Source organism: Ovis canadensis, chromosome Y, assembly GCF_042477335.2.
Source record: "Ovis canadensis isolate MfBH-ARS-UI-01 breed Bighorn chromosome Y, ARS-UI_OviCan_v2, whole genome shotgun sequence".
Classification (NCBI taxonomy): domain Eukaryota; kingdom Metazoa; phylum Chordata; class Mammalia; order Artiodactyla; family Bovidae; genus Ovis; species Ovis canadensis.
Window position 1 is genome coordinate 7,053,085 of NC_091271.1, and position 14,623 is coordinate 7,067,707.

Sequence of the window (14,623 nt, forward strand, 5' to 3'; positions counted from 1 at the left end):
ACAGCCCTCAGTACGGATCCGGCCCTCCGCCTGCTTTTGTAAATAAAGTTTTATTGGCACACAGCTGTGCCCATTAGTGTATGTATTGTCTATGGCTGCTTCACCCCTTAGTGCTGAGTAGTGAAAGTCACGTAACATCAAAGTCACCATTCTACAGTGAACAACTCAGCGGCATTTAGGACATCCACAGTGCCATGCAAGCCCCACCTCAGGCCAGTTTCAAAACATGTTCATCCCCCTAAAAGGACACCCACACCCATTTGGGGGTCTCTCCCCATCACGCCTGCACCCCCAGCCCCTGGCAACCACTCAGCTACCACCTCTCTCTATGGATTCACCTATTCTGGACATTTCATCCAAGTGGAAGTGTAAAAAGTGTGGCCTTCTGTGTCTGGTTTGTTTCCCTTAACCTAAGGCTTTCAGGGTCCATCTAGGAAAAGCTATGGTGTTTCCAATAGTTATGTATAGATGTGAGAGTCGGACTATAAAGAAAGCTGAGTGCTGAAGAATTGATGCTTTGGAACTGTGGCATTGAAGAAGACTCTTGGGAGTCCCTTGGACTGCAAGCAGAACCAACCAGTCCATCCTAAAGGAAATCAGTCCTGAATATCCTGAGGAAGGACTGATGCTGAAGCTGAAACTCCAATCCTTTGGCCACCTGATGCGAACAGCTGACTCATTAGAAAAGACCCTGATGCTGGGAAAGATTGAGGGCAGGAGGAGAAGGGGACGATAGAGGATGAGATTGCTGGATGGCATCACCAACTCAATGGACATGAGCTTGAGTAAGCTCTGGGAGTTGGTGATGAACAGGGAGGCCTGGCGTGCTGCAGTCCGTGGGGTCACAAAGTGTCTGACATGACTGAGAGACTGAACTGAACTGAAGGCTTTCAAGATTGACAGGAGGGACAGACATTTCAGGTGCCCAGCAAGAACACCTTGCCGTTTTGATTGTGCCTTCTTCTTTTTGTAAAAATGAGCTGGCATAATTCCTCCTAGGGACCCCGCTCCCCCAGTAGCAAGGGGTTCCCAGCCTCTGTCCTTCCTGAGGTCATCTCGGTACCTAACGTGCAAGGGCCTTAATGCTCAGTCCAAACCACAAGGAAGGTCTCTGAGAAACGGGTGGCCATCTGACATTCCCGGAGAGCAGGGAAACTTCCCATCTCTCTCCACTGCCACTCTTGATCATTCCTGGCAGAGTTGATACTCTTACCACCCCCATGCTTACATCCTTAACCATCCCCATCCTTCATCTCTGTACACCCACACACGCCACCCTGTCCCCCCGAAGGAGCAGAGGCAGTAAGCCTTGCAGGTGATCCAGAGAGGTTCAGAAACTTGCCAACAGTCACTCAGTGACTGAGGTGCATGAGTGAGGGCCAGGAACTTGAACCTACTGGGGCCAAGGCACTAACCACTATGTAATTCCTCCTAGACAGCCCCCTCTCCAGCTCCAGAATTCTTGGGCTCTGTACTTAGCATAACACATCCATACATACTTCTTAGAACTTCTTCCTATAACCTTTAGATACCATCAGAATCATGCCAACCCTTTTTTAGTATCTGTCCAGTTCCAAATATGAAATTTACTGAATTACTTATTTCCACGGTTTTAAAATCCTCAGTTTTGGGGGGAAGGGGCACCTGGAAAATATTTTGCTATTTTTTCTTTATATATATGTATATATAGTTGACTGGCAATGTTTCAGGTGCCCAGCAAGAATACCTTGCTGTTTTGACTGTGCCTTCTGCCTTTTATACAAAAACGAGCTGGCATTAGATGTTTCTTGGTGGAGTGCCCACTGAGAGGTTCTGACGGACTGTGTCTCAGTTCAGTTCAGTCGCTCAGTCATGTGCAACTCTGTGATTCCATGGACTGCAACATGCCAGGCCTCCCTGTCCATCACCAACTCCCGGAGTTGACTCAAACTCATGTCCTTTCAGTCAGTGATGCCATCCAACCATCTCATCGTCTGTCGTCCCCTTCTCCTCCTGCCCTCAATCTTTTCCAGCATCAAGGTCTTTTCCAATGAGTCAGTTGTTCACATCAGGTGCCCAAAGGATTGGAGTTTCAGCTTCAACATCAGTTCTTCCAATGAATATTCAGGACTGATTTCCTTTAGGATGGACTGGTTGGATCTCCCTGAGGTCCAAGGGACTCTCAGGAGTCTTCTCCAAGACCACAGTTCAAAAGCATCAATTCCTTGGCACTCAGCTTTCTTTATAGTCTGACTCTCACATCCATACATGACTACTGGGAAAACCATAGCCTTGATTAGATAGGCCTTTGTTGGCAAAGTAACGTCTCTGCTTTTTAATGTGCTATCTAGGTTGGTCCTAACTTTTCTCCTGAGAAGTAAGTGTCTTTTAATTTCATGGCTGCAGTCACCATCTGCGGTGATTTTGGAGCCCCCGAAAAAGAATGTCTGCCACTGTTTCCACTGTTTCCCCATCTATTTCCCATAAAGTGATGGGACCAGATGCCATGATCTCAGTTTTCTGAATGTTGAGCTTTAAGCCAACTTTTTTGCTCTCCTCTTTCACTTTCCGTGTCTACCCTACAGAAATAAGAGTGCTCGTGGCCTCTCCAACCTTCCCCTTGGGCAATGAGCTAGGGCAGAAGACCCCGGCTGCTCGCCCTGCATACCTCTGTCCAGCCGACCTCTGGATCACCAGGTAGGCATCCACCGCGTAGCAGAACAACCACCAGAAGCAGGCGCTGTACAGCAGCTGGATCCAGAGCTATAATCAGAAGAACGGCATCCCAGCCCCAGGGTGCAGGCTACGGGTGGCCCCGCCCCACCCCTGATGTCATCCCAGCCCCTGGGGGCAGGCTCCAGGTGGCCCTGCCTCCTCCCCTGAGGTCATCACGTGTCCCTGAAAGCCCTCCGCAGACATGTGGCCACCCTTGGAAGCCCAGGCTGGGATGTGGCCTTGGCTTCCCCGTCTGCTCAGCTGGACTGGTCCAGCTAGCCCTGCCTGGTGCTCACACATGTAGGCAGAGAGATGAAGAGCTCAGAGACGAAAGGCCTGGCCTGGCACTTTGAACCAGACTCCCTTCTGCTGAGGACGAAAGAAGAGGACGCGCAGGAAGGGCCTTCCCAGGAGAAGCAAGGCAGGGACGTGCTGCAATGCTAAGTCCTATCCATGGTGTCTGTCTCTCTGCGACCCCGTGGACTGTAGCCCCCCAGGGTCCTCTGTTCATGGGATTCTCCAGCCAAAATTACTGGAGTGGGTTGCCATTTCCTCCTCTAGGGGATCTTCCCAACCCAGGGATCGAACCCACATCTCCTGCATTAGCAGGCGGGTTCTTCACCGTAAGCCACCTGGGAAGCTCCAGAGACCCCTGGAGGGTTTGTTAAATCACAAACAGGCCCCCTTCCGCAGGGTCCCTGGTCAGTGGGGTAAGGGTGGGGGTCTCTGAGCTTTTCTAAAAACTGCACTGGGTTGGTGGGAAGGTCAGGACCATACTTTGAGGACTCAGTGTAACAGAGGGGAGTGAAGGGGTGGGGAGGGGGGCCAGGGGAGCCACACTTACTGCACTCCCCATGCAGAAGACGGCTGGCCACACATCTGTCCTGTTCACGGCGGAGATGTCATCCACGAAACTCGGAAACCCTAACCACACCGCAGATCGGACCACGATACCTAAGGGACAACCAGGTGATAACGCTTTCTTTGTATCTGCTCCTGACTCAGACCTAAAGGGGACCTGGTGACAGTAAAAATGATGGATGGACAAATGGACACATGGACAGGTGAAAGGATGGATGGATAGGAGATAGGGAGGGAGAGAGAAAGACGTGAGGGAGGCAGAGATGATGGGTGCAGGAGAGACAGGGGGAAGAAAAAAGACTCAGAAGATAAGGATTATGGTTGCAGGCAAACCCAGGCACTTTGATTTCCACTTCCACTGACATCAGCTACAGTCACGTTCCTTACTTTGCTTGTTCGTTTATTTGCCTCTAAGAAGCAACTGTTTCTTGGCTGTATTTTTAGTGTCCAGATTAACTAGTCCTTGTGTGAAAAAAAAAAAAAAGAACGACTGAAAAGAAGCACATTCTTTCTTTTTTAATTTTTTTTAAAGGATGTATTGATTTATTTTATTGATTGGTCTTTGTTGCTGCTAACAGGACTTTCTCCAGGTGCAGCGAGCAGGGGCACTACTCTTGGGCTTCTCGTCTCTGTGGCTTCCCTTGTTGTGGAGAACCAGCTCCAGGGCACCTGGGCTCCAGCAGTTTCATCACCTGGGCTCAGCAGTCATGGCTCGTGGGCACAGTAGTTGTGGGGCATGAGCTTAGTCGCTCCATGCCACGTGGGATCTTCCCCGACCAGGGATGGAACTCACGTGCCCTGCATTGCAAGGTGGATTCTCAACCACCAGACCACCAGCAAAGTCCCGAAAAAGCTTATTCTGAAGTTGTGGAAGAGAGTCCTTCCGTTCTTTTTAAAAATAAAAAATAAAAATTGAAGATTTTCACAAGTTAGCTCTTGGTAATCTACTTCTGACATTTATTATTTGTGAGTTTTCCTTGCTCTTAGATCCAGATATCTAATTCGCCTATAGTCAGTATCCACACTCGAGCGTTGTGAGGTTTGTGATAACGTCTGTTTGAGTGTACACTGCATAACGCCAAATGCTCAAGGGGAAATGAACAGTACAGACTTGGATACTAGCATGATGTGTATAGTTGGCATACAAACATATACTTCAAATTAGGCAACCAAATATACACTGTCCTACACCACCAAAGGGAATTATGCACACTAAAATCCTAAAGATGTCGCCTCTCATTCTTAAGCGCAAATAACAGGAATAATGTTTTATTCGAATCAGTGCTTTGTTGTTTTCACTATAGAGATCTGCTTTGAGCTCAGTAAACACCATATGTATATATTTTTGCATGTATATGAGGTGATGGGTGTTTAGGAAACATTTTGTGGTAAATGTGAATCATTGTCCTGGATATCTAAATGTTTCCCAGTGCTGTATGTCAGTGAAGTCTCAGTAAAACTGGGGTGGGACTTCCCTGGTGGTCTAGTGGCTAGGATTCTGTGCTTTCACCCCCATGGCCCAGGTTCAATCGCTGGTCAGGGAATTGGGGTCCCACAAGCTGTGCAATTTGTCCGGGTGGGGGGGAAGATTTTAAAAAATCCTGGGGGGGGGGCGGGGGACCACACTCCATGCGATAGCATCTGTATTTCTTTCTGTCTTTATTTTGGCTGTACTTGGTCTTCGCAGGCTTTCTCTAGTTTCAGAGAGGGGGGGCTACTTTTCACTGTGGTGTGTGGACTTCTCACCACCGGGGCATCTCTAGGAGCGCAGGCTCTAGGTGGGTCGTGGGCTTCAGAAGTCTCTACACCATAGGCTCAGCAATTGTGGCTCACAGACTCTGGAGTATGCAGCAGCCTCCCGGACCGGGGATCGAACCTGCATCCCCTGCATTGGCAGGCGGGTCCTTTACCACTGGACCACCAGGGATGCCTTGGCATCTGTGCTTGTTATTTCTCAGCGAGGAGGTCTGGACACCCCCCGCCTTGCCCTGACTCCTGCTTCTGTTCATTTGCCCACAGTGCCATGTACCTTCCTTCGAAAGGTGAAAGGATGTACCAATCTTACTTCCTGACCCCTCAAAAGATGTTTGGCTGCAACTCTATCTCCAGATATTCAAGTTACTGAAACTATTAAGATGCTTCCCCCAAATGCTTCAGCAGAATCAGGGAGAAAGCCAATTTTTAAAAATTTAATTATCCTGCACCACACTCGCTTTGTCGCTAACAGAAAGAGATGTATTCCTTCCTGTCTTACTCCAGTCTGAAAAAGTGACTACAAGTTCCATGGCATGTGTCTGGAGTCAAGATTCTTGAGCGTCTCCAAGCACAAAACAGCAAGAGAAACAGGGGAGCCAACCCCTGGGACACATCCACCAGGTATCTGGTCAAGGTGGGCTAGAAGCTGCTGCTACACCCTCAGGACACGAGGTGGAAGCCATTCAAATACCATCAGAGCCTCTCTTTCAAGAGTACATGATTCCAACATGGCCAGCACCAGTCAGCGCTCACAGAACATCGACGCCCTTTGGATCCTGATTTGAACAAACAAACTGAAAACCGGCGTGTACGACATGCCTGAACATGTAGTGGTGACGTGAAGGAAATGGTTTTCCTTATTTTTTAGGTGGTAGTGATATCAGTGTGATATATATATATATAATTACATATTATAATATGATACTATATTAAATATACACTTAATATAACATATTGGGCTTCCCTGATGGCTCAGAGGGTAAAGTGTCTGCCTGTGATGCAGGAGACCTGGCTTTGATCCCTGAAGAAGAAAATGGAAACCCACTCCAGTACACTTGCCTGGAAAATTCCATGGATGGAGGAGCCTGGTAGGCTACCGTTCATGGGGTTGCAAAGAGTTGCACATGACTGAGCAATTTCACTTCACTAATATAACATATTAAATATGCTATATATTGTAATATAGAAAATATTGTAACATACAATATATGGCTTCCCTGGTGGCTCAGATAGTAAAGAATCCTTCTGCAATGTGGGAGACCCAGGTTTGATCCTTGGGTTGGGAAGATCCCTGGAGAAGGGAATGGCAACCCACTCCAGTATTATTGCATGGAGAATCCCATGGACAGAGGAACCTGGCGGGCTACAGTCCATGGGCTGCAAAGAGTCAGACATGAGCGAGTGACTAACACACTCACACATGTAGTATACAGTATGTTACAATAGACATGTTATATAATTATGTATATAGTTATATACATATATATATATGCTGAATACTTCTGCAGATACATCTGAGATTTGTGTGGATGAAATGATATAAATTCTTGGATCTGCTTCAAATTAATTCAATGGGGAGTGGGGTACAGGGATGAAGTATAGAGGAGGCTAGGTGATGAGAACAGGGGGCTTATTCTACAGTCTCTCTACATTTGCATATATTTAATAAAGTCCAAAATAAAAAGTTTAAAAGGTCAGCAGTATTGAGCTTAGAGTTTGTAAAACGTGCCATGCTAGGGTTGAAAGCAGGGGTCAGCAAAGTTTCTGTAATGGAACAGAGAGAAAATAGTTTAGGGCCTGTGGCCCACACTTTATCTATGCAATACCCACTTCTGCCCTCGTGGGGGAACAGGGTGGGTGGAAGATGTTGCCCCAACAGTGCACAAGTGCAGGGCACGGCTGTATCCCCATCAGACTCCACTTACGGATGCTGACATTCACATTTCACAGAATGCTTACATGTCTGAAATACCGTTGTTCTGTAGATTTTCTTAAAAGTATTTATTTACTTGGCTGGGCCGGGTCTTAGCTGCGGCATGTGAGATTTGTTCCCTTGACCAGGGATTGAATCTGGGTCTCCTGCATTGGGAGTGCAGAGTTTGAGTCACTGGACCACCAGGGAAGCCCCTGTTCTGTAGATTTTTAAGCTCTGAGTGTTAAGTCAGCTTTTTCACTCTCCCCTTAGAAAGGGAGAAAGGGAAGTTGCTTGGTTGTGTCCGACTCTCTGTGACCCCATGGACTGTAGCCCACAAGGCTCCTCTATCCATGGAATTTTCCAGGCAAGAGTACTGGAGTGGGTTGCCATTTCCTTCTCCAGGGGATCTTCCCGACCCAGGGATCGAACCTGGGTCTCTCACCTTGCAGGCAGATGCTTTACTGTCTGAGCCACCAGGGAAGTCCCTGTAGATTTTTAAAACATACTTTAACGTGTAAAAACATTTTTAACTCATGGGCCGTACATAGAAAAGCAGGCTGGATTTAGCCTAGAGACTACAAGTCTGCACACCTGTGACAGAAAACCCAAACTTAGATACATAGATAAAAAAGGAAATGAAAATTTTATCGTATATATGGAGTTTTCTTCCTAATTCTGCTAAATTGGTTTGGAAACAACTGCATGCCTGCGAGCACAGGCTTGATAATATCAACTCTTAGTCTCTTATTGGTGGAAAGATCATGGAACCATTGTATTTTCTGGGTTTTCCTTCACAACACTGCCTAAAGCTTCCCTAGTATGAGCAGTAAGGAATACACCAAAGTGTTAAAAAAAGAAAAAAAGAAGTCCCTGGAAGCAACTTTTACCCATCTTGTATTGCAGAATCCACTCGTTCTCCCGTAGTGTCCCTGGGTAGCAGCCTCTGGATCAGTCCTCCCATCCGCGGGCCAGGCACTCTCAACCACGCACAAGCAGTACCCATTCCCCGGGGCGGGCATCCTCATTTGCACACGTAGGGGTCCCCACTCACGGACCACGGGCCCTAAAACACGCACCACCCGACTGCTGGGCACCCCCACTCATACACAGAGCTCCCCACTTGCGGGCCCCATGCCTTCAACTACGCACAGATGGGTCCCCACCCATGGACGGGGTGCCCTCATCCTTGCACGGAGGGGACCCCACCCATCTGCTAGGCGCCCTCAACCACTCACAGACGGGTCCCCCACACGCGGGCCTGGCATCCTCACCCACATATTGAGGGTCCCCGAGTCCCGGAGACCAGGCGCGCTCAATTCTGCAAGGAGTGGTCCCCATCCGCGGTACGTACATCCTGAACCATGCACACGACTCCCGGAACCTTCCCTGCACACGAAGGGTTCCCCAATCGAGGGCCGTGTTCTCTCAGCTCCCAAGAAGGGGGTCCCCACTCTTGGGCCCCGCGGCCTCCACTGGGCATGGAGGGGTTCCCACCGCGGGCCGTCTGCCCTCATTCGCGTAAGGAGAGGTCCCCATTCGCTGGCCGCGCGCTCAACGGCACACGGAGGAGCCCTGACCCGAGGTGCACGTGCCCTGAAACACGCACAGACAGCTCCCTGCTCGCGGGCCAGGTGTCCCCAACCGCGCACGCAGTAGTCCCTGCCACTGGGCTGTGCGCCCTTAACCGCAGACAGAGGCGTCCCCACTCGCGAGCAGCGCGCTCTCAAGCACACACGGAGGTATCCCCACTAGAGGGCTGCGGGCCTCAGCTGGGCATGGAGGGATCCTGACATGTACTATCCTTTCCACGCGCGCCCTGGAAAACGCACAGACGGGTCCCAACTCGCGGCCCGATGTCCTCACCTGCACACGAAAGGCTTTCCACCCACGGGCCGTGTGCCTTCAACCGTGCATGCAGTGGTCCCCACCACAAGGCTGTGTGCCTTCAACCATTCACCCAGTGGTTCCCACTCGCAGGCCGTGAGCCCACAAGCACACAGAGAGGGTTCCCACTCACGGGCCACACACCATCAACCACGCACGGATGGGTCCTCAAGGCTGTAGGCGCGCCCTCAACTGCACACCAAGGGTTCCCCACCTATGGGCAGTGTGCCCTCAACCCCTCATGGAGTGGTCCTCACCACAAGGCTGTGCGCCCTCCATGCCCATGAAGGGCCCATTCATGGGACGCGCGGCTCTACGGTGAGGACCCCTCCGTGTGAGGGTGAGGATGCCTGGCCCGCGAGTAGGGACCCGTCTGTGCGTTTCCTAGGGCGCACGCACCGCGGGTGAGGACCCCTCCGTGTCCAGTTGAGGGCCCGCGGCCAGCGAGTGGGGATCTTTCTGTGTGTGCTTGAAAGCAAGCTGTCCACGAGTGGGGACCCCTTCGTGTGCAGTGAGAGGTCCCCATTCGCAGACCCCGGGGCCATGTGTCTTCAACCGCTCATACAGTGGTTTCCACCCGCGGTCCATGCGCCCTCAACTATGCACGGAGCGGTCCCCACTCGCGTGCAGCGCACCCTCAAGCACACACGGAATGGGCCTCATGGGCTGGGCGTCCTCACGGCACATGGAGGGGATCCCACCAGCCGGCCGTGCGCATTCAACTGCATCCAGAGGGGTCCCCACTCCTGGGCCCTCAACTGGGCATGGATGGATCCCCACCACAGTATGCGCACCCTCAACTGTGCACCAAGGACCCCACCCGTGGGCCATGCACCCTCAACCACGCACGGAGTGGTAGTCCTCACCACAAGGCTGTGTGCCCTCAACTCCCATGAAGGGCGTCCCCACTCGCGGGCAGTGCGCTCTAAATTGGGCACAGAGAGGTCCCCACTCGTGGGCCATGAGCCTTCAAATGGGCATGGAGGGGTTCCCACCCCGGGCCGTGTGCTTTCAGCTGCGCACACAGTGGTCCCCACCTGCGGGCCGTGCACCCTCAACTGCACACGGAGGGGTCCCCACTCGCGGACAGCGTGCCTTCAAGCACACACAGAAAGATCCCCACTCGCCCTCAACTGGGCACGGAGAGGTCCGCACCTGCGGTGCGTGCGCCCCAGGAAACGCACAGACGGGTCCCTACTCGCGGGCCAGGCGTCCTCACCCTCACACGGAGGGGTCCTCACCGTAGAGCCGCACGTCCTCAACCGCGCAGGCAGTGGTCCCCACCTACGACGGGCAGTGAGCCCTCAGCTCCCACGAAGGAGTCCCCAGTGGCGGGCCGCACCCCGTCAACCTCGCACAGAGGCCCACCCTCGGGGCTCTCAACCGCGCACGTAGGCGCGCCCTGAAAAAAGGCACAGACGTGTCTCTACTTGGGGGCCGGGCGTCCTCACCCACAAACTGAGGGAGCCCTACTCGCGGGCCGCGCGCGCTCAACTGCGCATGGAGGGGTCCCCACCTTTGAGCTGCACGCCCTCAACCGCGCACTCAGTGGTCCCCACCTACGACGGGCCGTGCGCCCACAGCTCCCACGAAGGGGTCCCCATTGGCGGGCCGCACCCCGTCAACCTCCCACAAAGGACCACCCGTGGGCCGCGGGCTCTCAACCGCGCACCTAGGCGCGCCCTGAAAAAACGCACAGACTCGCCCCTACTTAGGAGCCCAACGTCTTCACCCACAGGCTGCACGCACTCAACTGCGCGCGGAGAGGTCTCCGCGCGGGCCCTGAACCACGCACGGAAGGGTCCCCGGCCGTGCGCCCTCACCTCCCAAGAAGAGGTCCGCACTCGCGGACCGGGCGCCCTCATTCGCACACTGACGGGTTCCCCACCCCCGCACCAAGCCCGCGCGGATCGCGCGCTAACCCAAGCAGCCGAGCAGGTCGCAAGCGTTGGCGGCGCGCACAATGCGCACGGAGGCGGGGCCGCGGGCTGAGGTCGTTGGCGAGGCCGAGGCGATCCCGGGGCCCGCCGGTAGGCGCCCGGGCCGCAGCTGCAGGAGGCCGAGCGCCAGGCGGAGCGCGCCGCTGCCCAGGCACAGCGCGTGGAAGGCCCGCGGCTGGAAGCCCAGCGCGAGCTGCGTGGCGGCGTCCCGCGTGGGGCAGCAGAAGGTGCCCAGTCGCGGAGAGGCCATGGGTCGTGCTGGGGACGCGCGCGGCTCGGGTCTGCCTGCCGGCCTGAGTCATGTGCTTGGCGCGGGGGCCGCGGGGAGGGGGCGTCATGTGCCCTGGGCCTCCCCGCAGCCCCCGCCCGATCCCCGCCCCGCGCTGGCAGAAGAGGCGCCAGGCTCGGTGAGGGCAGCGCGGAACGCCACGAGGCCTCACGAGGGTGATGCTTGGTAGCGAGGAGGAGGGGTGGGGGCAGAGAGCTCAGGGGCGGGAAGTCAGCTCTCTCGCCCGTCAGCAGGCCTTCCCGGGGGGCGGGGGAGGTTAATTACCCAGAACCCGGAGCCCTCAACAGTGCTGTCTCATCTTAACTCATCTCCCCCAGAAAGCACGCGCTCTTGCCAGGTCTGAGCAGTCTGAGTCTCTGACATCCTTCATTTTGATCCGTTGCCAGTTCATAAACAGTGCCCCTTCCGTGATTAGCATGAAAATACTTCTTTTCTATGACCCCTCTCCACAACGGATATCACCCCACAGAGCTAGGACTCTCGCTTGAAATCAACAAACCTTTGAAGAAAGGGGAAACTCTTTTGCCAAGCTGGACACACACACACACACACACACACACACACACAGTTTTGCACCTTCAGATCCGCTCCATTTTTACTCAGCTCAATAATGTAGGGTTAGATTTTTGACATTGTATATTAGCTTTCAAGAGTAACTCTCTTTAGGAAAAAAAAAAGTTTAAGTTTATTCAGATTTTCTTAAAGTATGTTAGTCCCTCATTCGTGTTCGAGTCTTTGCGACCCTGTGGACTGTAGCCCATCAGGTTCTTCTGTCCATGGGACTCTCCAGGCAAAAATACTGGAGTGGGTTGCCATGCCCTCCTCCAGGGGATCTTCTGGACACAGGGATTGAGCCCAGGTCTCCTTCATTGCAAGTGGATTCTTTACCAAGTTAGCCACCTGCTTTAATTTTTAGAGGAACTGCATTAAACATTGACAATCATGCTGAATTCTATATGCATAAAAGTTTCAAAATTATATTAGTACTATTGGTAATATACTGAGTGGACTTTAAAAAAAAAAACTCTTCAAGTTGAAAATGTAAGAGCCTCATCTAAGTTATGGCTTTACTAAAAGTGAAAGCGAAAGTCCCTCAGTCGTGGCTGACTCTTTGCGACCCCATGGACTATACCATCCATAGAATTATCTAGGCCAGAATACTGGAGTGGGTAGCGTTTCTCTTCTCCAGGGCATCTTCCCAACCCAGGCATCGGACCCAGGTCTCCCACATTGCAGGCAGATTCTTCACTAATCAAAATTTGACAAAGAAAGAAAGAAAGAAAAACACCAGCTCCATCATACTTATCATCAGGAAATTTAACAGGTCCATTTGCAGTCAAGAGCAGTCTTTGACCTCCTCCCAGCAGTAAACATGCCGTTTCAGAATTTTTCCAACCAGATGTAAGGTGTCCCTAAGCTTTTCCTCCACCTTCTCCCACCCCAGCGGCTCATCTCCATTTCCACCACCAGCTTTGCAGTTTTAAGTAAGACAGAGTTTGGCCTCAGCTCCTCAGCCTTCCTCTTGGAAAACCCCAGGACTGGGCTTCTGTTGGGGCAGAAGGCAGAGGGGAGGTCACTGCGGGATTGAACCAGGGCCTCTAACCAGGAGCTGCAAGCGCTACCACTTCAGAAAGATCCAGGCTGGCTTGTCTGGAAGCAGGGGCAGCTGCTCTGATAGAAGTCAGAACACACGCTGACGGTGATGAAACCTTAACCACCCTTGGGGAGTACACACTCGCTTGTAAACACAGGACAAACCATCGTAGGACTACTCCCGAGACCCTGATTCCTTCAGAGCGGAGATCTCAGGACCTGTTGGGAACAGTTGCTCTTCTATTTCCTTGGTTCCTGGAAACCAGAACATTCTTTTGGAAGATCGTGTGTGGAATGTGCCTTAAAAGATGAAAATGCCGCGTCTGTCCATTTGCCCTGATGCCAAAGATTCGGGGGGGTGGATCCGTGCAACAGCGTCACTGCATTTCAGCCTGTTTCTGCCCAGTGTCTCCAGAACAGACAAAACTGCTCAAGGTTGCCTACAGAGCTTCTACGAGGATAAAAAAAAGTTTTGCTGTGGGTTACAGCTTGGCATGCAACCTCTTTTCTGCCCCCCACCCCCTACCCCGGGAGAATTCAGTAGCTCTGTAAATATTGCACACAGTGGATGGGTTTTGAACCTGGGCTTAGTGGCTCAGAAGGTAAAGAGTCTGCCTGCAATGCAGGAGACCAGGTTTCCATCAGAGGTCAGGACGATCCCCTGGAGAAGGGAACAGCAGCTAGCCACTCCAGGATTCTTGCCTGAAGAATTGCGTGGACAGGGGAGCTGGCGGGCTACAGGACATGGGGTCACAAAGAATCAGACTATGAGTGAGCTACTGAGAGTTAGAAGCCAAAGAGTCTGACTTGTGGTTTTTGTGGGGAATTAACCTCACCTGACTTGGCTTCCTGAAGGAAACCCAGTCTTTGCTCTGAAAAAAACAGCACAAATGGATGGCTTGAGAAATAGTGCCTAAGAGAGCAGTCAGCAGAACATTCAGTGCTGCAGCCATCAGACTAAGTCTTGAGCTCCATCTCTCAGTCTGCAAGGAGATGAGCCCAGGCTGGAAAGGACAGGGTGGGGTTTGTGTCCAGAGGCAAAGAAGGAACCCAAGCTAACACGAGTATCCTTATCCGACTGCCTCCCAGTGCAGTGTTGGCTGCACTGGACAACTTCAAGTCTGGCTTAACTGGCACCCCCCATCCTGGTGGCTCACCTTTCTATCTCTAGTTTCTGTCCAAGGCAGCAGAAGACATGTGACGTGTCCAAGCTCACAAAGGTCGTAGAGCTGAGACTTCAATCCAGGCAGGTCATTCCCTAAGCTCCAGTGGGGAATAGGAGGTTCACTGCCCCATCAGTCTGAGTGTCCACAAAGGGGTCAGACTGACCAAAGCACTCTGTGCGACTCAGCATCTCGAAGCAGCAAGAAGTCCGCTTTTGAGAGGCTGGAGGCAGGTCGCAGGTGGTCTCAGATGTGATGGCATCTGAATGTCACCGCACTTTGAAGGAAATGTGTTTTGGGGGGAGTGTTGTGGTCCGTGCACCGGTTGGAAAAGTTTCCAGAGGTGAGGCAGAATGAGAGGAGAGGAGTTTATCAGAGAGGGAGACGCCTTTAGAACAGCCCCTTTGATGGGCTAGCAGCCCATTTTTATAGCCTCAAGACAGAAAATTCCTACTAGAAGGATGGCATTAGGTGATTGGTTAGGATGCTATGTGTGTTCAGTTTCAGCCATGTCTGACTCTTTCTGTGA

At 52.2% G+C, this 14,623-nt stretch overlaps 1 protein-coding gene and 1 long non-coding RNA gene across 4 annotated transcripts in view; one reads left to right on the forward strand and one right to left on the reverse strand.

Annotated features, from left to right (window-relative positions):
• Positions 1 to 4,487, forward strand: part of LOC138929851 (uncharacterized) — a 28,659-nt gene extending 24,172 nt beyond the window's left edge. For all 3 annotated transcript variants that reach the window (XR_011446058.1, XR_011446059.1, XR_011446060.1), the window contains exons 3-5: positions 2,565 to 2,676; positions 2,999 to 3,663; positions 4,134 to 4,487. This is a non-coding gene — a long non-coding RNA (uncharacterized lncRNA). The remainder of the gene's footprint in view (positions 1 to 2,564; positions 2,677 to 2,998; positions 3,664 to 4,133) is intronic.
• Positions 1 to 13,977, reverse strand: part of LOC138431418 (G-protein coupled receptor 143) — a 33,684-nt gene extending 19,707 nt beyond the window's left edge. The window contains exons 1-3 of the mRNA XM_069573554.2: positions 11,032 to 13,977; positions 3,539 to 3,648; positions 2,648 to 2,742 (exon numbers count right to left, since the gene is read on the reverse strand). Of these exons, the coding sequence (XP_069429655.1) occupies positions 2,648 to 2,742; positions 3,539 to 3,648; positions 11,032 to 11,299 (473 nt within the window). The 5' untranslated portion in view covers positions 11,300 to 13,977. The remainder of the gene's footprint in view (positions 1 to 2,647; positions 2,743 to 3,538; positions 3,649 to 11,031) is intronic.
• Positions 13,978 to 14,623: the final 646 nt, after the last annotated feature.